Source organism: Ostrea edulis, chromosome 4, assembly GCF_947568905.1.
Source record: "Ostrea edulis chromosome 4, xbOstEdul1.1, whole genome shotgun sequence".
Taxonomy (NCBI): domain Eukaryota; kingdom Metazoa; phylum Mollusca; class Bivalvia; order Ostreida; family Ostreidae; genus Ostrea; species Ostrea edulis.
This window is the reverse complement of record NC_079167.1, coordinates 87,485,518-87,509,371: the sequence shown is the minus strand read 5'-3', so window position 1 is coordinate 87,509,371 and position 23,854 is coordinate 87,485,518. Positions and strand designations below refer to the sequence as shown.

Below are 23,854 nucleotides of genomic sequence, written 5' to 3'. Positions count from 1 at the left end.
ACATTTTTGGGGATCATCTTTAAAATGGAAAATTAAGACTTACAGTACATAACATACGCCTATATGTATATGAGCTTCAAACAAGGAGCAGTGTTGTAAACATACAACAGTAAATGAAACTTACCAAATATCAAAGGACTACGTCAAAAGACAACAAAGTTATGGTTCGGACAAATAATATGCCAAAAAATTCTATTATTTGACCTTTACATAAGGTCAGGGTCAAACGTCATCAAAAATGTCATGCAACACACTGTCTTATCATGGTATACCATCATACCAAATATAAAAGGACTATGCAAAAGGACAGAAAAGTTATCGTCTGGACAACAACATGCCCTAAACATTCTATTATTTGACTGTTACAAAAAAAGTCAAAGGTCATCAAAAACGGCATTTGACACAGTTTTATCATGGTATACCTATACCCCACATACCAAATATCGAAGGCCCATGTGAAAAGACAAAAAAATGGGTCAAAGACTCAATTGGCCGGGTTGCAATATTTAGAGTAAATAATTTTTTTAGGGATTTATTTGGTAATAGTTATCTGGAGGACTGTTATGATTTGTTATGGCCTTAGTGTTGAAGGAGGCAGAATTGTAAAGTAAATCCCCCGCTTACCCCAATCTCCCAAAGGGTGTTGGTAATAGGTATAAACTACCTCTTTTCTGAATGTAAAAAACAAATGGCGTGACAAACCGAACCATATTGCTACTTCGATGTCCAGTGCACGTGACCTTTGACCTTTTGACCCCAAAATCGATAGGGAACATCTTCATCCCATGGGTAGTCCACATGTATGATATGGTGACTGTAGCTGGAAAGGATAACGCTTTAGAGCCCGGAAACCATATTGCTACTTTGATGTCCAGTGCGCTTGACCTTTGACCTTTTGACCCCAAAATCAATAGGAAACTTCATCCCATGGGTAGTCCATATAAATGATATGGTGACGGTAGGTGGAAAGGATAATGCTTTAGAGCCCGGAAACCATATTGCTACTTCGATGTCCAGTGCCCTTGACCTTTGGACCCCAAAATCGATAGGGAACATCTTCATCCCATGGGTAGTCCATATATATGATATGGTGATGATAGGTGGAAAGGATAATGCTTTATAGCCCGGAAACCATTGCGTCTACAGATGGACGGACGGACAGACGGACAACCTGATTCTAGTATATCCCCCCCCCCCCCCCACAATTTGTTGCGGGGGGTATAATTATCACAATGATTAAAACATAGAATAAATTTAACCACAAAAGATAATCTCACTTACCTTTTTCAAGGTGAACTCTATTTTTAGTAACAACTTTTTGCTGTAGCGCCCTTATTCGACAAAGGTCGGACTTCAAAAAACCTAGTGCATAACTTCAATATATATACTTACTTTCTGCAAAGTTTCAAGGTTGTACATAAAAAACTGTAGGAGGAGTTGATTTCACAAAATTTCCCCAACCGCCCGCCCGCCCGCCTGCACTTCACCATACTATAGACCGGATTTGCACTTCGTGCAACCCGGCCAAAAATTATGATGTTGACAAAAAATGTCCCAAAAATTCTATTAATTGACCTTTACATAAAGGTTAAGGTCGAAGGTCATCAAAAATGGCATGCAACACTGTCTTATTGTATTATACCCACATACCAAATATCAAAGTCCTAGCCCAAAAATTCTATTATTTGACATTTACATAAAAGATCAAAGTCAGAGGTCATCAAAAATGACACATGACATACTGTCTTATGGTATACCCACACACCAAATATCAAAGGCCTATGTCAAAAGACAAAAAAATGGTCTGGACAACAAAAATGCCCCAAAAATTCTATTAATTGACCACTACATAAAAGGTCAAAGGTCATCGAAAATGGCACGTGACACACTGCCTTATCACGGTATACCCAAATACCAAATATTAAAGGCCTATGTCAAAAGACGGAAAAGTTATGGCCCGGACAAACTTTGGATTAGAAGTGGAAGGGGAACCAAAATTATGTGAATTTAGTTGCAATTACATGCATCATTCTGATTTTGTTACAAAAACAATATAGACCTAAAAATAATAAATACATTTCAAATCTCAAAAAATTTCAGATTCATTTTCACAAATTTTCAGGAGTAAAATTAGGCCAAGCTCCTTTGCTCATGAAGTCCTAACATCAATACATGTATATGCACAATAAAAATTACAGTAAAGCCTGGTTAATCCAGACGCTCATGTTCCAGGCAAAATCATTCTGATAAATGAAGCATCCGGATAAAAATACTAATTCATTGGCATCAACTGATTCCAAGAAATATCATTTGAAGAAAAGTTACAGTAGATGAGGCGTTAAATTTGAAAACTGACATCCAGACATTGATTAAATTCATCTATAAGATTATAATCAAACATAAAACATACCATCATTTTCCAAATTTTCCCATATTTCATCTACAATTTCCTCAGATGTCTTCTTTTCCAAATCTCTGATGTTATCTGCAATAAAAATATCAGTTTCATTTATCAGTTATATTGCAGCATTCTCCTTCACACACAAGGAAATGAAATATGGATCAATGCTTAGATGGAGATCATAACTATAGGTTAGCTTCTATGTAAATTATGGATAATCTGGTCCAATAGTTCTAAAGACATTCTAAACACTCCACCCCCCCCCTTCTTTTTTTTTTTTTTTTTTTTACTTTTTCTTAATAAATTAATTCTCTCCTTGGAAGAGACATGGCCCTTCGCTTTAATGAAATTGAATCCACTTTACCAAAGGACGTTCCATACCAAGTTTGGTTGAAAATGGCCATAACGGTTCTCGAGAAGTAGTTGAAAGTGTGAAAGGTTTACAGATGTATGACAGAAAAAGTCTGATCAGGAAAGCTCATTTGAGCTTTCAGCTCAATGAGCTAAATAGCATATATTTGAACACCATATTCATTCTTATCCACAATAAACACACTGCAACAATTATTGCCCACATAAAAAATTCATAATCCCAATGGCAATCCCATGTCCTTAAAGTATCAATTTAGTGAATCCCCTTTTTATCAAAACACACTCTTGTGTTAATTCTGCAATAAGAAGGATCAGACCTTTATGCATATAACAGCATCTGTATAGACATGGACAGTTTATGTTGATATATTACTTGCAGGAAGCTGGCAAAAAACCCAAAAGCTATAATACCAAATCCAAAGTCACTGAAGGTCAAGATGTAGGTTGGAAGAAGCATCTCAAGATGTGTCGTAGGAATAAGTTTTAGTTTTGTGATATGGCGTAAATAATATTCAAAACACTGTCCTTAACCAGTCACTAAATACAAAATGTAGTCATCTGCAGCTTATGAACCATGCGTTGGTGTGTGATATCCACAAGTTTGTGTGAATAGACTTAAATGCTGTCCTTAACTACACTGTAAGTGTCTGCAGACAGACAGACAGACGGTCTGTTAATTAAACTCATATCTGTATTTCATCGAACTGTACTTAATTCTTCAAATCAACAACCCAAACATTTATTCTACTGTAATTCTTAGCTGAAGCCGATATGAACATTGTTGAATATTGATTGATACGATCTAACATTTTAATGACCGGACTGAGGTTGAGATTTGTTTAAAGATTGGTATAAATAATGGAATTTACATGTATAGTATACAAGTCATGTACCAAATGATATCACACCAGCAGCTGCAGCAGCTTCAAGATACAAGAAGTTATGTAAGTGATGATGCACAATGGCTTTTCTTTTTTTGAAAATGACACGATTAGCGAGGTGTACCAAGTCAGGTTCATAATTCAGTATACAGTAAAAACAGTATGTGCATTCTTGATTATCAAAAGTTGTAAATAGCACGTTAATTACATTGATCTCCATGTGAGACATAGCATTGTGAGAAAAAGATAAATATTAAGCAATAAAAAAAAAATTTTAGCACCCAAATTAAGTCAGTCACTACTGAAAAAGCTAGTTGAAAGTGTCTGTTATTCTATAAATAGAGGTGAAGTCTGCTAAAGTTTGCAACATGTGGCTTGGTGGTATTTGATGACATGCAAAACGATGCAATGAACCAAATAAGGTCTTTATGTGGTCTCAGTAATGCCAGGACGTGCCATCATTATATATCTTGTTTAACTGTAGTACATATAGCAGCAACATTTTGTTACATTGTCATCAATGTGTAGTATAAGTTTTTATGAGAAACCATGGTAAGTAAAATGGCTGGTTATTTCGCTGCAATTTAGACTACTATCGTGCAGAGAAATTCAGCTTAATTACAACATACCCAAAGCACTTGTGATAAACTCCTTAAACAATTTCCGTGAGAACATTTTCTTTTCATCATCATGTCTCCGCTGCCTCAGATGATGGAGTACTGCTTCTTGTGCCTTGTTTAACGCCTTCATGTCAGAATCGACATATTTCTCACTAAACATCAGCAGTAAGTGATTCCATATTTCTGATTTATCTGCAAAAAAGACAACAACAAAACAAAACGATGAATACATGTAATAGAAATATAAATCCTAAAAAGCTCATAGCTTTCTAACAGTGATTAAAGAATAGCAAAAACTTGCCTTAAATGTAACTTGCTTATGAATTCATTGATTTTTTTCATAATTTTTTGATGAATACCAATTTTTGTTGTTTTTGTGTATGAAATCAAGTGATAATATCAACAAAATAAAAACATCACTCATAAATGAAGATGCTTCAACTAATTAAATCATGTATTGATGAAACCGATGGACAGACGACGGACAACAGGTGATGCAGAAAAGCACACTTGAGCTTTCAGCTCAGGTGAGCTAAAACAATTCATATCTTGAAAATTTAATGCAAATGTATTCATTGATTAACTTCCATGCAAGGTGAAGATGACGAACAGTGATCAATCTCATAACTCCTACAAGCAATACAAAATAGATAGTTGGGCAAACACGGACCCCTGGACACACCAGAGGTGGGATCAGGTGCCTAGGAGGAGTAAGCATCCCCTGTTGACCGGTCACACCCGCCGTGAGCCCCATATCCTGATCAGGTAAACGGAGTTATCCGCAGTCAAAATCAGTGTGCCAAGAACGGCTTAACAATCGGTATGAAACACGTCAGACAGCATTTGACCCAATGCGAGGTTCCATGTATGAAATGAATACCAGGTATGTGTTGAAATTTTTTCAATATTTCTGGAATAATTTTCAGTCATTATAAATTGTTTCATCAATTATAGTGCTATAGAATTGAAGAAGTCAAAAATATATGGGGGAAAAAATAAATAAAAAGATTACACACAGAATGAGAGACATAAATAATCAGAAAAGTCATCAGAGCCTCTTGCTCAGGTGAGATCCAATTACAGTAAAACACACTTATGTTGTATTATTGCAAAGTGATATCTATTTCTCCATGAAAGGAAAATAATGAAAATTTTCACTATAACCATGTTTTACTGTAATTCCAACAATACATCTCTTTGTTCACATCTGAATTCGCTAAGGAGGTTGGATTAATTTTTCTACCCTGTTCAAATATATGCGCTGGAGCTAACACAGTATTTTCTCCCACACATGTAACAGTCGCCTGGCAGTGGTTCTGCCAATGCAGAATTCCAACAGAATGTCTGGTGAGAGCTCTGATGATTTCAGACTTATTCAATGGTGTCTTATCCAACTCTGCAAAAATTAATATGTTAATTAACATGTATTTTCATATTTTCAAACAAAATGTATATAGGTTGTTCAACAACCACATTTCTCATCTAGGCAAGGGTTCTCTATCGATTGGCAAATGCCGGTATAAAACTTTCTTATTTCTTTATTAGTTGGCTGTATGATATGTTGCATGAGATAAGTAATATCTGTTCAATATCATATATAATATAAAATGGTATGAATATAATGACTGTGATATAGTCTGTAGAATCATCTAAATTCGTGAGGGCCAATTTTCGTGGATTGCTGAGTTTTTACGGGTTCGTGGGGACGTAATTTCGTGGATTGATATATTTGTAAGAAAGATAACTCTAGAATGTCTTTATTCGTTGCGGATGTAAATTTGTGGGTGAGGGGTACCCACGAATTCCACGAAAATTGAGCCACCATGAATTCTGATGAATCCACAGTAGTACGACACATTACTATGTTTTATATGATAAATGTAAATCAAACAATACCGTAAACCAATTCTTATTCGAGACGACTTTATTTCGCCATTACCAGTGGTAAACTGGTTCTTGGTGACTAATTTTAACAACCAAGATAATCTTAAACAAATATGAGAAACATTACAGAAAAGGTTCTCGCAAACCTCGTACGCAAATAAATGTTGGATCACAGTATGATAAATGATACAAAATACAATATATCATATAGATCTACTGTATTTTATCAGCATTGAGTTAGGATCATATATAGACTATCACATGACTTTTTCATATTACATCCTATGTCAGCCAAAGGTCACTATATACATGCCTCGTTCACATGAATGCGCATTAAATTTTACTTCGCATTAAATTTGATGCTAAGTAAAATAATGCACATTAAATTAATTCGAATTAAATAGCGTTCACACGGCGGTAATATTTAATGTTAAGTAAACTAATGTGTATTAGATTCAATTCCATCTCTAAATTAAAGGGTGCGCACAATAAATAAAAGAATATAGACTATATCATTGAAAATTATTTTATAGATATTTTAATGAATATTGTGTAGATACAGAATTCATTGTTCAAAACACTTTATATCTTTTAACAATGTACATGTAACTGATCTACATACAAGGAATTTTGTCGTGTTTGTTTTTATATGATCCCAAGAAATCACTTGTTATTTCTTTTGACGACCAGCATTCACTTTACACAATATATTGCTTCTTCATAAGCTCAGTTAAAACATCGGAACGTCTCTTTCGCCATTCCGCTGACTACTGTTGTGACGTAATTTTTAATTACTAATACGTATAATTACTAATACGTATTATATACTGTAAGTCTATAATGACGTATAAAGAAATTCCACAATGATCAAGCGGCAAAATTGTTAAAATGTAAAAGAGAAAATCATATCACTATTTCGAAACATTTTTGTCGTATTTAAAAGCAATTTCTTCCATATTGTAATACTCAGTATGCCTATGCAGAGCACATATTTACGTCTGACATTATCTAATGACATGCTGTTTGTACATATATTTTAGTGATTTCTATCATTTTGATTAGTTTTTTGCACAAATCTAACATTAATATAGCTGACCACGGGTATGATGCAAGTGACCCAAATTTGCCATTACGCATGCGTCTATACTTAATTCGAATTAGCTTCGCTTAGCGTTCACAAGGAGCTAATGCGAAGTAAATTCGCATTAAATCGCGACGTCAATTTTAATTCGAAGTAAACTAATGCGCATTAAAATCTTCGTGTGTGAACACGGTTCAGATTTAATTCGCATTAACTTACGTTTAATGCAAATTGAATTCTTCATGTGAACGAGGCAATACATCAGACTGAGAGCCAACAGTCTTATGTAGGATGAGATGCAAGAAATGACATGCTATGATTTTTATATCATATAATTATGCTATATACAAAATATAGAATACAACATGTAAAGTATCTTATTTAGTATGCTGTTTGAATTTAAAAATAAAAATAAAATTGTAGAATTTTGAGGTTATAGACTGTGAATATCGGCCTAGATAGCCTGGAATAGCTCAGTGGTTAAAAATGCAGGGGTCCTGGGCTTGATTTCTGGTTGAGCCTAAACTTTTCTCCTTCCTAATTCATTTATTTATATTTATATAAACACATTTATTTATATTACTTTGGCAAGTCTGCCACCCCTGGACAAGTGAAGGTCTCCTGCCAAGGGTAAAAGAATGATTTTAAGGAAGGATCGAGGGATGTAGTATTTAGGGCTATATATGGACAAAAGAATGATTTTAAGGAAGGAGGAATGTAATATTTAGGGCTATATGGACAATGAATATCGGCCTGGACAACTCAGTGGTTAGAGCACCTGACTAGTAATGCAGGGTCTCAGGTTTGATTCCCTGTCCAGCTAAAATTTTCTCCTTCCTATTTTCTTTACTTAATTCACATTATCCAAAATAAGGAACCATTGATTTCATGAAAAAGTAATACATATTGTAATATTTCCTGTAATCCATTCTTGCCCTTTATTCGAAGAAACAGGTCTCATGTCCTTGTGGTTTTGGAGAAAGAATTCAGGAATGCACCAATTGTGACAATTCATGATGATATGATGTTATTTTGCATCAAATTGACATCACAATTATACCTATGATGCGACATCTTAAATTAAAACAGGTGTATGATAAAGCCAAACATTTCCAGAGAGGGTGTATGATATTTTTTCATTGTGTGGTTACTACACTTCTTACAAAACAGACTATTTTCTATAAGTGCATGTATATACATTAACAATACAATCACAGATGTAAGTCTACATGCACGCAGACCCAAGGTGTGTTAATGATGGCTATCCATGCTGCAAATATTGAATTCATTGAACAGTGTTGTGTAATTAATAGTTGTGTTTGCGGTGCCCTTTTCATTCATTCCAAGTTACAGCTTCTAGAAATGGAAATTTTCTTTGACACCCGAATGTGGATATTAATGAAGATGACATAGGAATTGAATTATCAAACTATGCAACACCTCGGTGTTTATTAAAAATTGCCATGCACAGCCAAATGCAAACAGTTTGAATTACATTTCTATATTCCACATTAAAATTTCGATGTTTTTGCTGAGCACTCAAGAATCAGAAGGTTCAGTATTGAAAAGTTCAGCAGAGATCGTGCTGAAATTGAAAATCAGGAGGAAAAACTTACATTTCTTGATTCTATTTCTGACCAATGTATTTATCTATTAATGTTATGTGTAAACTGTAAATCCTGGATCAGTAACACATATGCAAAGTGTAGTAATTTGCACACCTAGGCTAGGTCAGTTGCAGATTTGGAAAAACCAGACTCACCCAAGATCAATTCCTGGGAATGAAATAATATTAACACCAACAATTGACTGACAATATCAACAAAATCCACTGTGAAGCAAAAATGTTGTCTATGTCAAATGATGACAGAGACACAGATGATGTATACCAACCCAGAGTCTGAACCATAATGTGTCATGATAATTTTGTGCACTCATGATGAAAGTTTAGAAATTGATGACACAGTATTTCAGTAATCAAAGACATTTGAATCATCATGCAGACAAAACAACAACTACAAAAAAAGATCAATGGTAGTTTTTGGACAAAATTATTGATTTAGATTTGTTAATTATCATACAAAAATACAATTTGAAATAGTTATCCCTGCATATCCTAAACTTTTGAAATGATTCAATTTTGCATTACTGAAATATGAAAACACTAATTTTCCATAATATTCAACTATACAACTTAGTATGTCAAAGTGTACCTTGTACACAAATACAGTTGAACTTTGTTATATGAAACACCGATATTTTGAATACTATGAATATGTTGAAATGAAGAAGTCCCAACCACTTATTCTTTAAGTATTTTACATCATATTTCTATTTATAAACATTTATCTACATGTATATGAATACATTCAGTCACATCATTAAATGATATAAAGCATGGAGGACTTAAACTGACATCCACACAAAAACAAGATGTGTCATCCCAGCACTTTTTCCTAGCAAAGGGAGATAATCTACTCCAATCTCTTCACATGTACTAGGTGATTGGTCTAGCTTGAAAATATGGATGTATATTTAATTGCTGTTATAAAATTTAGAAATTCATTTCCAAATTAAGGATCATCTCCCTCACACATAGCTCTTATCCTTCAACAAATTTGACTCCACTTTTTTGGCACACTGTTTTTGCCTATAATAGCTCTAAAACTTCATTGTTATTTCAGATTTCAAACATTTCGGTTGAGCATCACTGAAGAGACATAATTTGTCGAAATGCGCATCTGGTGCATCAAAATTGGTACCGTATAAGTTTTACTTATTAAATATGATTTTCTTAAGGTTGCGATATTTTATTAATTTCTGAACATACATGTTACATACCTAAAAACATTAACAAAAAAACTTGGTTAGTTTAATTAATCATCATAGTGTTCACAGAATCTGATCTAAGTCTTATTTCAGTTTTCTGAACAATTCATCTCTCTCTCTCTCTCTCTCTCTCTCTCTCTCTCTCTCTCTCTATATATATATATATGCATGTGTGTGTGTACCTTCAAACATAACAAACAACCTAGTTTGTTTAATTATCGTCCTAGGTTGCATACCTTTTAGTGCTTCCAGGATCCGCTTCTGATCTGTGTCTTTTATTCCAGTTTTCTTCACAAGCTGTCTATCATGAGATACACAGATGCAGCAGAATTCAAACTTCAGCTGAAATATTATACAACCAAGTTATTCAAATTCATCAAATATTGAATTTGCATTCTTAGACTATATTTTATAGATGCAACCAAAACAAGAAGCTTGTGGGCCACATCGCCCACCTGAGTCACATTGGTCCTGCCATTGTTCAGCTGTTTTGATTACTTTTTATCAATCTTTATTCCCTAGAAAATGTTTGACCCCATAGTGTGGCCCCAACCTAGACCCAAAGGATCACAACATAAATGAAAATGAAATCACATAACACAAAGATGTCGCAACACAAATATGACTTAACAGACCAAGGTCACAAGGTCTGATATCTTGCCATAAGAAATCTATATACAAAATATGAAAGCTGTATCTTAAATAGTTCAGTAGATATTGAATAAGTCAGATTTTTACTGCTGCCCTATTGTAGCCCCACCCTATCCATTTGCAGAAACTTGCTACTCTATGTCAGAAAGCTTTCATGTAAATGTCAACTTCTCTGGTTCTTTAGAAGATTTAAAGAAGTTTTTCCCTATATATTCACAAGTAAAACTTTGATCTTCTACTGTAGCCTCACCCTATTCCTGGGGGATATGATTTGAACAAACTTGAATCTGCACTATGTCAGGAAGCTTTCATGAAAATTTCAGCTCCTCTGGCCCAGTGCATCATCGGATATCTGATCTCATCTTCTACTCGTGATGATGATGGGCCCACCCAGTGGTTCTTGAGAAGATTTTTCCTATAGATTTGCATATAAAACTTTGATCCTCTATTGCGGCCCCACCCTACCCACAGGGCCATGATTTGAACAAACTTGAATCAGCTCAATATCTGAAAGTTTTCATGTAAATGTAAACGTTTCTGGCCTAATGGTTCTTGAGAAGATTTCCCTCTATGCTCACATGTAAAACTTTGATCCCCTATTGTGACTCCATCCTAGTCCTGGGGAACAATATTTGAACAAACTTGAATCTGCATTATGTCAGGAAACTTTCAAGTTCAATATTTCTGGCCCAGTGGTTCTTGAAAAGATTTTTAAATGACCCAATCCTATTTTTGTGATTATCTCCCCTTTGAAAGGGACATGACTCTTCATTTGAACAAACTAGAATCCCTTTCATCCATGATGATGTGTTGTACCAAGTTTGATTGAAATTGGCCCGGTGGTTCTGGAGAAGACAAAAATTTGAAAAGTTTACAGATAGATGGACAGACAGACGGACGATGCACATCATCAGAATAGCTCACATGAACTAAAAAGTGTATATACAAAAAAATGAAAGGCCTAGCTTAAATAGTTCAAGAAATATTTTTTAAAAGATTTCCCCATATATCAGCATATAACACTTTGATCCCCTATTGTGGCCACACCCTACCCCTTGGGACCATGAATTGCACAAACTTAAATCTACTCTATGTCAGAAAGCTTTCATGTAAATTTGAACTTTTCTGGCCCAGTGGTTTTTGAAAAAGATTTTTGAAGATTTTCCCTATATACTCAAATGTAAAATTTTGATCCTCTATTGTGGCCCCACCCTACCCCAGGGGGCATGATTTGAACAAATTTGAATCTGCACTATGTCAGAAGGCTTTCATGTGTGAATGTCACGGGTCCTCGGAGATGACCTTAGAAACAGATGACCCGTGTCACAATAGATGTGGCACGCTAAAGAACTCTCACTGCTCAATGGCTGTAAGTGCCGAGCATAGGCCTAAATTTGAAGCCCTTCACCCGTCTTGGTGACATCTCCATATGAGTGAAAAATTCTCGAGCGAGACGTTAAGCAAGATACAATCAATCAATTATTTTAGAGTCAATAGCACTAAAGAAGATGTTATCTAAATGATTTGCACATAAACACTACATACAATGTACCAAGTTTGGCCTAGCCCTGGGGTCAGAATCTCCACCCCAGGGATCATGAAATCTCCTGTTATGGTAGAGGCATTCCTCCTCTATATCACTATGCATTTAGTTTTTCTTACACATGTGCAGTTGTAGGGAAGACTTTTGAAAATTGGTCAATTTTTTGGCAGTTTTTGCTTAGCACCTAAGGCCACTGGAATGCAGCATGCGCAGCAATCATGAAATTTACAATTTATGTTCCCTTGTCCCAAAGATGCTTTCTACCAAATTTGAAAAGAATTGGAATGGTAGTTATCAAGAAGTTAACAAGAGTGCTGCAAATGGTACATCATACACCCATTGGACACAGATGAAAAAATTTCAGTGCAGTATCTGTATCCATAAAAGTCAAGGAAACTATTTGACCTACTTTAGCCCTAAGTAGGTCACAATGAACCGATTAAGATGAAATGCAAATGAATCTGTATTTCTTTGAGAGGGACGTTGTGACTACATTTCAGGGCAATGTTACAGTGCACCAATCCAGCTGTAATGCTTCTTTTCCTCTGACAGGAAGCTTATGACTAAAATTTCTGGGTAATATCTGTATCCATAACAAAAAACAAAAAAATCCGGAAAAGTTTGACACACCTTTAGCCCAAAAGTAGGTCATGGTGCACCAATCCAGCTGAAATGCAAATCACTCCTATGTTTCTTAAAGAGGTTCGCACCCGAGATTTGGAGTAATGTTAATTTTTGGGGTATGTGTATTTTTGATTTCTACATTGAAGGAGAATTGGGAAATTAAAAAGAGAAACTGGGGTTGCAACGCTTGTTATTAAAAAAGTAACAATCTGTGTTCTGTTTGTAAGTTAATAAATTATAACATTTGAACTACTTTCAAGTCTCATCTACCTGTATCATAAATTATAAAACTGAAATACACGAATAAGAGTATAAAGATAGACGATATATATTTGAAGAAACAGAAACTGTAATATCCTGCAGATTTAGAACTTTTTGATTAATGAATCCTTCCGCCACAAAATAAAGTCCCTACCAAACCCTTTCAAAATTTGAATTGATACAAATTTTTTCAACTGGATAGGGTTCAGTAATAGATGTGTGATATGTTTGCACCAATGGGATTGGTATTGAACCAGTAAATACTTAGTTGTAGCATCCTTCGCAGTTGTTCTCAAAGCTGTGCATCAGTTACCAATGAAAATCCAAAAAACATTACCTCAGATGGACACACAGACGGACACATGGACAACGCCATAACATAATAGATGATGGGCGTAAAAAAAAAAGTTCAATTGTTAATGCACAACTTATGACAGCGACTAACAATGGACGCTGAACAATTGCAATAGGTCACCCGAGTTTATTTAGGTGACCTAAAAAGTTATTTTAAAAAACCCTCTTAAATCCAATGTAAATTGTAGGAAAATATTAGATTCCTGAGTCAGAACAATGTTAACATCATTAAATGATAATGAAGTCAAGGCTATCCGATAACCCATATGGAAGAAGTGTCCACAAGCTATTTTACACTCTCCATCCCTTTTAGACCCACTATAACTTTAATGATAACAATTGGATCATCCTGTCCTGACAATATGCACATCTGCAAATGACAATGAAGCATTGTACAAAGTTTCAAGCCTACTGAATAAGCCATATAAGAAGAGAAATGCTCACAAGCTATTTTACATCCTCCAGCCCTCTTAGATCCACTATGACTTTAAGAAAATAATTGGATCTGCACATCCTAACAATATACATAAGTACAAATGGCAATGAAGCATTGTACAAAGTATCAAGTCTATCCAATAAGTCACACAGGAATAGAAGCGTTCACAAGACAGACAGACAGACCAATAGACAGATGGCAAGAAAGTGCAAAAACAATAAACATAATTTCCTCCTCCGGGAAGAGGGATCGAGACATAAATACAAATTACCTTATCTAAATCTCCCTTAATCTCTTTCAATGATTCAAAACATTCTGAAAGACAACAAAAGCAAAATTATAATCTAGGAACATGTCTGATACACTTATTTAAGTGTACATGCATACCTCCAAAGAGATTGTTATATACAGTACAAAAATGATTAGTAAATAAATGAATTAACTTATTTGCTGATAAATAATATCATTTCTCCAAGATGAAAACATGAAGTCTGAAATTGTTTACTGCATGGCCATATATAATCCAGAATTACAGAAAGTGTATCAAATTTATTTTTGTAAATCTTAATTCATGTAGTATCATACATTATCTATTCTATTAATTAACATTGACAATTATGCACTTCTGGGAATAATTGTGAATAATGTTGTTATTGTTCTCATTAAACATGTAATGCATACTATACACCCATGCTATTCCATTGCTATATATACATTCACATGTTTATATTTTTTTGTTTTGATTGCCCTTCTAAATATAAGTAAAAAATACCAGATGTACATAACCCAGTTCAAATAATTTAAAAAAATCCTCCATTCTCTTCATCAATCTTCAGCTTTATCATACACTCCTTTCCAACATAATCCCGTGGGGATCCGGGTTAGAATAGGTCATCAGTACCCCTTGCTTGTCGTAAGAAGTGACTAAATGGGGCGGTCCTTCGGATGAGACCACAAAAAAACCAAAGTTCTGTGTCACAGCAGGTGTGGCACAATAAAGATCCCTCCCTGCTTAAAGGCTGTAAGCGCCGAGCTTAGGCCCAAATTTTACAGCCCTTCACCGGCAGTGGTGACGTCTCCATACAAGTGAAATATTCTTGAGAGGGACGTTAAACAATATTTAATCAATCCAACATAAAATGTACACAGTGTTTGACATCATTAGATGGAACACAATTATCCTAGTTTACTCATGTGTGAACTCACTGTGAATTCTTTGGAGGGTCACACACGGACACACCCTAAATTCATAAATAACTTTCATTGAACAACACAAACACCCCTAGCAGTTCACTGTCACATCCTATATAGAGCAAGCAGAGATGTCACACGTGTACACCATGTAATAAAACATATTTCATATCATTTCATAACCTTTCACACAAGAGCAACACCCCATGCTGCTAAATACACCTAGCTGTCTATTTACATTCAGTGATGCAGCAGATCAAAGAAAGAATTAACATAGAAACAAAACTTTTTTTGGTCTGAAGTTACAGAAGATGGTTTTCTACAGCTACAATTATTTAAATAATAAAATGCTTTTTTTTTTGTTAAACAGGATATGAAGGTTGCAAACATTAAAGAAGAAAAATCTGCAGTGTTTGTGACCAATTCATATCCTATTTAACACACCGAAGAAAAACATTTTATTATTCATATTTTCTATATATTTTTAAAATACAGATATTTTCAAGTACATAAAATATTGATATCATTGACCTGTAAGTTTAAAAATGCAACAGATGAAAATCGCCTGACTTTGATTTGTCTCCATATTTGGTAATGATTTCCATATCTGAACATGTTTAAGCAATGGTAAAGGGAAATAGTTGAAGAAGGACAAACTCTAAACTCTGTATAACATATACGTATGTGTTATTTAACATACTTATTTCAATACAAGATCAAAAGTAAACCAAAAAACATATTTTCCAAAAATTTCAACAACGCTGCAAAGTAGGTCAAGTAGTCTATGGAATGCAAATGACACCAAAAAAAAAATCAGATCGAACTAAATTAAAACAAATGTGTCTTTCTAGTTGCAAATGACAAGCAATGGATTTCATTTTAAATAAAGTGGTGAAAAGACTAAATATCTAACCGGACTGTTATCAGTACTGCCACCAAAGGATTCCCTCTATACTTATACAACCATGTAAATGTATGTATAAAGAAGATAGATCATGCAGAATGAAAATCTACAATCAGAACTTATGGATCTCTTCTCGTTTAATCACTACAGAATTTCAATAATTTTGCTTGTTTGTTTGTTTTGACACTTTCACTTTCTCTGATGTCAGAGAGAATTATAAAATAATTATTTTTAAGATGGCTTTGCAAAATATCAAATGTAGAAAGATTTTCAAAACAAAATCATTAAAGAAAAAACAGAAGTAAAAAAATATATACCTTGAGAAGGAAAAAAAATGTACTTGACACCTACACCACGTAGAACATGTACAACAAGTTTGAGGTTCCTAGCCTTTAGTATTACTTAGCGATTACCCATAAAGGTATCATCATGACCTTTGGCCTTCCTAACACCATCACAGTGAATATGTGTAGCAGGTTTCACTATCTTAGCCTTAGTACTCTTCTTTAGCCTTCCTACAAGGTGCTGGTGATGAGCACAGACAGACACACGGACCATTAATACAGCCCTTCTATAATGGTTCAATATGAGTACTAAGTCTGATTATCCTCACTATAACTACTTCTCTATCTTGTTTTGTGCCTGTAAGATCACCCATCTTGATCTTGACCTTTGACATATGAATTTATTGGAATTGGAAATGCATATGAAAGGGGACGATAACGAACCATGATCAATCTCATAACTCTTACAAACAGAGGGCAAACACGGACCCCTGTTCGATTATCTTAGTCTTTGACAGAGAGACAGATGTGTAGCAGGACTGATGGATGGAAGGAAAGGTGTACTATATGATGTACCATAACACAACCCTCTATGATGGGGAGTATAAAAACCAAGTAAGAGGTACTTAGCCTCCAGTTTTCTTTTGTTTGATGATAATCAGATCATTTCAATAAATTGCATGTCTGCCAAATTACTCCACAAAAAGACTTCAGTAGTGAATCTAGCAAATTTGAAGGGGTCTTTGATGGGTGTCTAACTTCCTTTGTGATGGGTGACAATATCATTAATACTTCTCCATGTGAAAAATGTAAATTGATGAGATTCACAAAAATAATTCTTAAACAACAACAACAGTCACATTTATAACACAAGAAAAAAATCCAAAGCATACAAGGTACTTCTACCATAATAACATCCGTTAAAATATATCTTTGCATTCATCTCTGACAACAACATTCACTCTTACCCTGCCTTCGATCTCCATTGATGTCCTGCAGGTACAGTTGAACAATTGCAGTATTGAGCTCAACTGTTTTATCATCGTAAATTGATGTATAATTCAATAAACAGAATTATTTGACAAAGATAATATAAAATTATACCTGGGTTTCCTTCTGATGGTTTTTCAAAGCTGTGCATGAGTGTACGAAGGACTCGTATCATGTTTTCTGTCCCAAACACATAAGGAACCTTGCACTCTGGTCCTTTAAGATATCCTCCAAATTCGTCGCCTTCAATCCAACACCTGTTACACTATATGTTACAAAATGTGATAAATAAATCTCATTATTCTGATCAATGAATCTCAACCTAGTCTGCAAAATAAAATGAACATGTGATGCCATTTCATAAAACATTGTTCATAAACTTTAACTTTTGAACATATACACTGTACATATCTATAAAACTCAGTTGCAATATCATCATGAGTATATACAGTGGAATAACAGCAGCACACTCATCACAAAATGCATGTGCAGCGCCATGAACCGGTCAATAGTTTAACTTACATGCCCAGATAAGAACAACCAATACAGAGTTATTAATACACAAATGGATACACAAGAACATGTACTTTATCATACCAGTGTTATGGTATGAACAAGAGTACCACAAATGGTACATAATACACCCATGAAAATGCTTACATTGGGTGTTTTTCTTAAATGATTTGTAGAACTTTACTTCAGGTAGTATCAGCCATCACCAGCTAGGCTGTGAAATATTTTCTTTATATAATATGAATAACTTGGGTCTTAGACAAAGAGTTCTGTGTGTAAAATTTAATATTTTTCCAAATTTGACCAAGTTAAACAATCTGTAAATATTCAAAATGTAAAAGAATATTACAATTTATTGAGAATCAAAATCCTTGCACTATGCACATCTTTTAATATATTTACAAATACCTTGGCTTTTAAACTGTGAGGAGTTATAAGGACAAACCATGTTTTTATTTAATATAATTTTTTCTCAAAATGGACCAAGTTCAACAACCTGAAATTTTCTTAAAAGTTGAAGAAATCAAAATCCTTGCAACATGCACATCTTCCATACCCATACAAATACTCTGTAAAATAAGAAGGTCCTCACGTGAAAACTGTGGAAGGAAAAAAGAACATATCATGTACTCTCTACGTAAGAATTCCTCAAAACTAAGTCCAATAAGCTGTAATTTTCTCAAAATTTGAAGAAAATCAAAATCCTTGCCACATGCACACCTTCAATACCCATATAAACACTCTGTAAAATAAGGAGGTTTTCACTTGGAAATTGTGGGAGGATCGAGTTCACTGAACAAATCATATACTCTCTTTGTAATATTTCCTCAAAATGGACCAAGTTCAACAACCTGTGATTTTCTTTAAAATTTAAGAAAATCAAAATCCTTACCACATGCACATCTCCAATATCCATACAAACACTCTGTAAAACAAGATGGTCCTCATTTGAAAACTGTGGGCAATTTGTTTACCAGATAAATTATCTACCCTCCATATAACAATAATTTTCAAATAAAGAAGCAAAACTCCTGCAAGAGAGGTCAAAATGGATCAAAAATGCAAACTGATCTAGTGTGATCCACAAGGAAGCTATATAGCAAGTTTCAGCTTGATGTGTGAAAAAGAAATGAAATTAAAAACAGAAAACTCCTAACGAACAGACAGATGATACAGATATCGCTGTACCATAATATGTCCCGTCTAAAGACGAGCGTATAAAAAGCTATTTAAGTACCTGAGGTATGGAAGATGTATAATAATTATTAACACCAATTTGCGAAAATCACTAAAAATATCAGAAAATTTGGTTTACTTTGCATCATTTGTTCCTGTACATTTTATATGCTACAAATTTGGATATACGATATATAATAATCATGACCACAAGAGATGCAGCTAATGTCTGTTATACCAATATTGTCCCACCCTTTGCCACATTACGAGTACAACCTTGAAATGACCTTGAAACAAAAAGAAAACCAAGTCACAATTTTTTTTAATCAAGAAAATATATATGCTTCTAAGTATATATATGAACAAGAGGCCCATAGGCCTTAACAGCGCCTGAGTGCCATAGTCCATACAGACACCAGGGGTGCGTTTTAACAAAGAACTTACGACTTACGACCAACTTTACATACTGGAGTTTTCCAGTTTATTGTAAGATCATTCACTCCAAATGCAAAATATTTTTTTTTAAATGTTGGAAAATTAAGCGTTGGAAAACTTTTACTTCATTCACTGAAAGTAATAACCATGTAATACAATTTAAGACTTGCGACTTTGCCGTAAGTTGTTTTGTAAAATGGATCCCCACCCTGGTTACAACAGGTCCTCAGTACCCTTTGCTCGTCATTTGTTTGTTTTGTTTTTTGCAGCTTTCCGCCACACTCAACAATTTTTCAGTTATCTGGTGGCACCCAGTTTTTATTGGTGGAAGAAAGAAACCAGATACAATGTACCTGGGAAGAGACCACCGACCTTGCGAAAGTAAACTGGGAAACTTTCTCACTTACTGGTGTGAGCGGAAGTCGAATCCACGCCAATCAGATGTGAGAAGCCGTATGATTTTGAGCACGATGCTCTAACCACTCGACCACGGAGGCCCCGTTGCTCATCGTAAGATATGACTAGATGGGGCAGTCCTTCAGATGAGACCACAAACACTGAGGTTCCGTGTCACAGCAGGTGTCTAATGATAAAGATCCCTCCCTGCTCAAAGGCCATAAGCGCCGAGCATGGGCCAAAATTTTGCAGCCCTTCATCGACAATGGTGACATCTCCATATGAGTGAAATATTCTCGAGTGGGACGTTAAACAATATACAAACAACCAACCATACGTAGACCTGTTAGGGAGTCTCATATTTACATTTAAGCCTCATTCTAGAGTCTTTTGTTCATGGCTCTTTATCATGATCTTTCTAACTATACATACCGGTACAACTCCCATTCAATCACAATGGAAGGAAAGACGAAGTTTGAAGCGTTTAAACCAGCCCTCAATTCATTTGCCCCCACCCCAATGAATACTGTCTGTAATTTTGGTAGCCACCTGTGTACTCTCTTTTAAATATATAATCATCGTTTATTGAACATCAGAAGAACAAAAGAAGATTTCTTAAGCATTTAAGCATTATATACTCTATGACCATTTTGGCTTCCCCCTCTCCTGGAATCAGTTCCCCTGCCCCAGGAGTCATGAAATTTCCAATCTAGCAATATCACTTTTCTAAACATGAAGTCATGCAGTTTCTATTCAGTAGAAGTGAAGTATAGATTTTTAAACATCATCAATCAATGCAAATGTGTGAGAGAAAGAGAGAAAGACAAGGGGGGGGGGGGGGGATTTAACAAGTTTTTAATGAAATACCTCCAGTATAAAAATGTGTAAACCTTCATTCCCTTTTTCACAGTTTCATGTATAATCAATGCACACAATATTCTTACAGTTTTTTGTTACAACCCCCCCCCCCCCCTCGAGTCTCAACTGACCTGACATATATATTGTCATGATCATTACACACAAAAATAATCACAAAACACAAGATTCAAGGAGATTTCTGCTGCAGGAGTAAAGAAAAAGATTTTCTAAGATTTAATACATTTTCACTATATAGCCATATTGACCCCGCCCTAAGTCTGAGCCCCTGAAACAGCCAGAGGCAATGCATTTCATAATTTAAGTACATGCATGTAGACACAGGGGCTATAAGCCCGTTTGGACTCGAACTCCGTGAGATACCATAAATATAGATGGTATCAAAAAGTTTGGGCTCAAACAGGCTTAGCCCCTGTACATGTAGATTAAGGCATCATGGACACCATAACCATGCATTCAGCCGTGGAAGTAAAGAAAAGGATTTTTTCTAAGATTTAATGCACTTAAACTGTATCTGGCATAGACATTTAACCCAGGTGCCATGATTTTCACAACTTAAATAAAGGGCCTCATGGACATCATATCATTAAATGCATTTAGTTTTTCTCGTGTATATATATATGGGAGAAGAGAAGATTTTATAAGATTAAAGACATCTCACTATATGGCTCTATTGGCCCCCCTCTAGGGCGCGACTCCCTGACCCAGAGGTCATAAAGTAGAGAGCTTCATGGACATCATAACCACACATTTAGTTTTTCTCACACATGTCTGAGAGTAGAGAAGAAGATTTTTCTAAGATTTTAATGCTGTATCATTTTCACTACAGAGCCATATTGACTCCATCTTAGAACCTAAATCCTTAATCTGGGGGCCAAAATTTTTATGATGCGGGTAAAGAGCTTCTCGGACATCATAACCACACATTCAGGTTTTCCTCACACATGTCTGAGAGTAAAGAACATTTTCTAAGATTTAATACATTTTCACTAGAGAGCCATATTGGCCCCACCCTAGGGCCTAAACCCCTAACCCAGGAGCCATGATTTTCACAATTTAGGTAGAGATCTTCTCGGACATCATATCCATGCATTTAGTTTTTCTCACACAGTGGGAGTAAAGAAGAGGAGGATTTTCTCAGATTTAATATATCTTTACTATATGGCCATATTAGTCCCACCCAAGAGACTGAACTTCTGACCAAGGGACCATGAATTTCACAAATTTGGTAAAGGGATTCATGGACATCATAACCATGCATTTGTTTGGTTTCTTTTCATACGTGTGGGAGTAGAGTAGAGAAGATATTTGAAAATTTGGCTTTTTTTGCAGTTTTGGCCCCACCCATGAAGCCCGGGGAGAGGTGGGGGGCACTAAGATAATAAATTTCACAATTTACATTCCTCTTACCCTAAAGAAGCTTCACACCAAAAATAATAACAATTGGCCATGTAATTTTTAAAAAGTTAAAAACGTAAAATTATTCACAGACAACACACAACGATGGACAAAAACCAACGACAATAGGTCACCAGAGTGACTCAGGTGACCTAGAAATATCACAAGCCAACACCTCCACTACATACAAGAATCCACCTTTAAGTATTACAGTTTAAAATGAAGATTTCACATTAATTTACAGTGCATTTCTTGTCAATGTAATAATGTAAACACTAAGTTCATTGGAACATCATATGTTCTATATGTCATGTTGAAAGGGAAAAAGAAAATAAAGCTCATGTACCAGGAAAGATGGGACTGATAACCATGTACATGTATATCTATTCGTAAATTGTGAATTTACCTCATTCTGCAATTTGTGAACACATTTCTGAAGCTTGCTCTTGTCAGGGTTAGTGTCATCAATAGGAAAATAAGCTTCCATCTGTTCCTCAATTTTCTTCAGCTGAAATCCTTCGTCTGTTTAAAAATTTATACAGTATCAAATCATTTGTGGAATTACATTTTTGTTTGTTGATCTAATGACTTCTCTCTTACTATCAATGTGTATGTAACATTTAATTCTCAATACAGAAATATAGATAGAATACTACATGTATAAGTAATTACAAAATAAAGGAATGCATGAATTCAATGTTTACATGTCCAATAATGAACATTTCATACAATTTATTTTTCACTCAGCAAGGCTAATTCCTTCCAATCAGCAAACACATATCCTTTGATATCCATCAAACTTACCTCCATATTCTCTGATTTCATCTTCATAGGGTTTTCCTCTATAGTATTCTGAAGGCTTTAATTCCTTTCCGTGAATTTTCTCAGTGAGACGAATCCATTCCTTTTCTACACTATCTACAAGACTTAACATATGAAGTTCATCCACCCATGGATTGTCAATTTCTAAAACAAAACGACAAACAGACACAAATTCAACATTCAATTTTCTCCATTCTCCTGCTTCCAAACCAATGCCCAGCACAGAAGCAGCAATTTCCTTCGCACTTCTTCCTTTCTTCACTAAATGGCATTCTTTCAAAACTTCAATGTGAGTTGTTTCCCTTTGTATAATGGTGTGGTGAATCTTCTCTTTTGTAAGACCAGTAATGGTCTCCATGAGTCCAGGATTTGTCATCGTTGTTCTTAATCAAGGATAACAGTCTCAACAGCGATAAACATGTAATTCAGCAAGTAAGTCACAAAACCAACACAGAGGGCAAATTGGGCAATCAGAACTTCTGTATTACTCCCACATTCTGTAAAAGATGGACAGGAAGTGTATTTGTGTATCAACTCTCATACATAGAGTCTTCCAAAATAAAAATAACCCCAGAAATTGAAATGATTTTAAATATATTGCAGTACTAAAAGAAATTCATTGGATCTTTCTTTTTTATAACTTGATTTTCAATAAGTTTTAGGCCCAAAATATTACAATTTTCAAACTGTCACTTCATTGATGTTGCTAAACTAATAGCATTTCGAATTACAAACTAATAATTGTGATCCATTTCATACTGTAGAATAAATCATTTTTGTGATGTTCAAGTTTTAAAGATTTAGAAAAAACAGATTCATGGAGATTTGAGTTTGTGGTTGATGAGTTGTTATTCAAAACAAGAAGTGTATGGTTTTTTGGTTGGTATTTTTTTTTTTGATTTTGTTTTGGTGGTCATTATTGGGAGAATAAC

At 34.8% G+C, this 23,854-nt stretch overlaps 1 protein-coding gene across 1 annotated transcript in view; it reads right to left on the bottom strand.

The window, feature by feature from the left end:
- The window catches only part of LOC125668178 (uncharacterized), a 62,362-nt gene that overhangs the window by 19,472 nt on the left and 19,036 nt on the right, over positions 1-23,854 (bottom strand). Inside the window, exons 2-9 of the mRNA XM_056164121.1 lie at positions 22,905-23,419; positions 22,507-22,622; positions 17,421-17,571; positions 14,209-14,252; positions 10,305-10,410; positions 5,518-5,670; positions 4,284-4,466; positions 2,411-2,485 (exon numbers count right to left, since the gene is read on the bottom strand). Of these exons, the coding sequence (XP_056020096.1) occupies positions 2,411-2,485; positions 4,284-4,466; positions 5,518-5,670; positions 10,305-10,410; positions 14,209-14,252; positions 17,421-17,571; positions 22,507-22,622; positions 22,905-23,298 (1,222 nt within the window). The 5' untranslated portion in view covers positions 23,299-23,419. The remainder of the gene's footprint in view (positions 1-2,410; positions 2,486-4,283; positions 4,467-5,517; positions 5,671-10,304; positions 10,411-14,208; positions 14,253-17,420; positions 17,572-22,506; positions 22,623-22,904; positions 23,420-23,854) is intronic.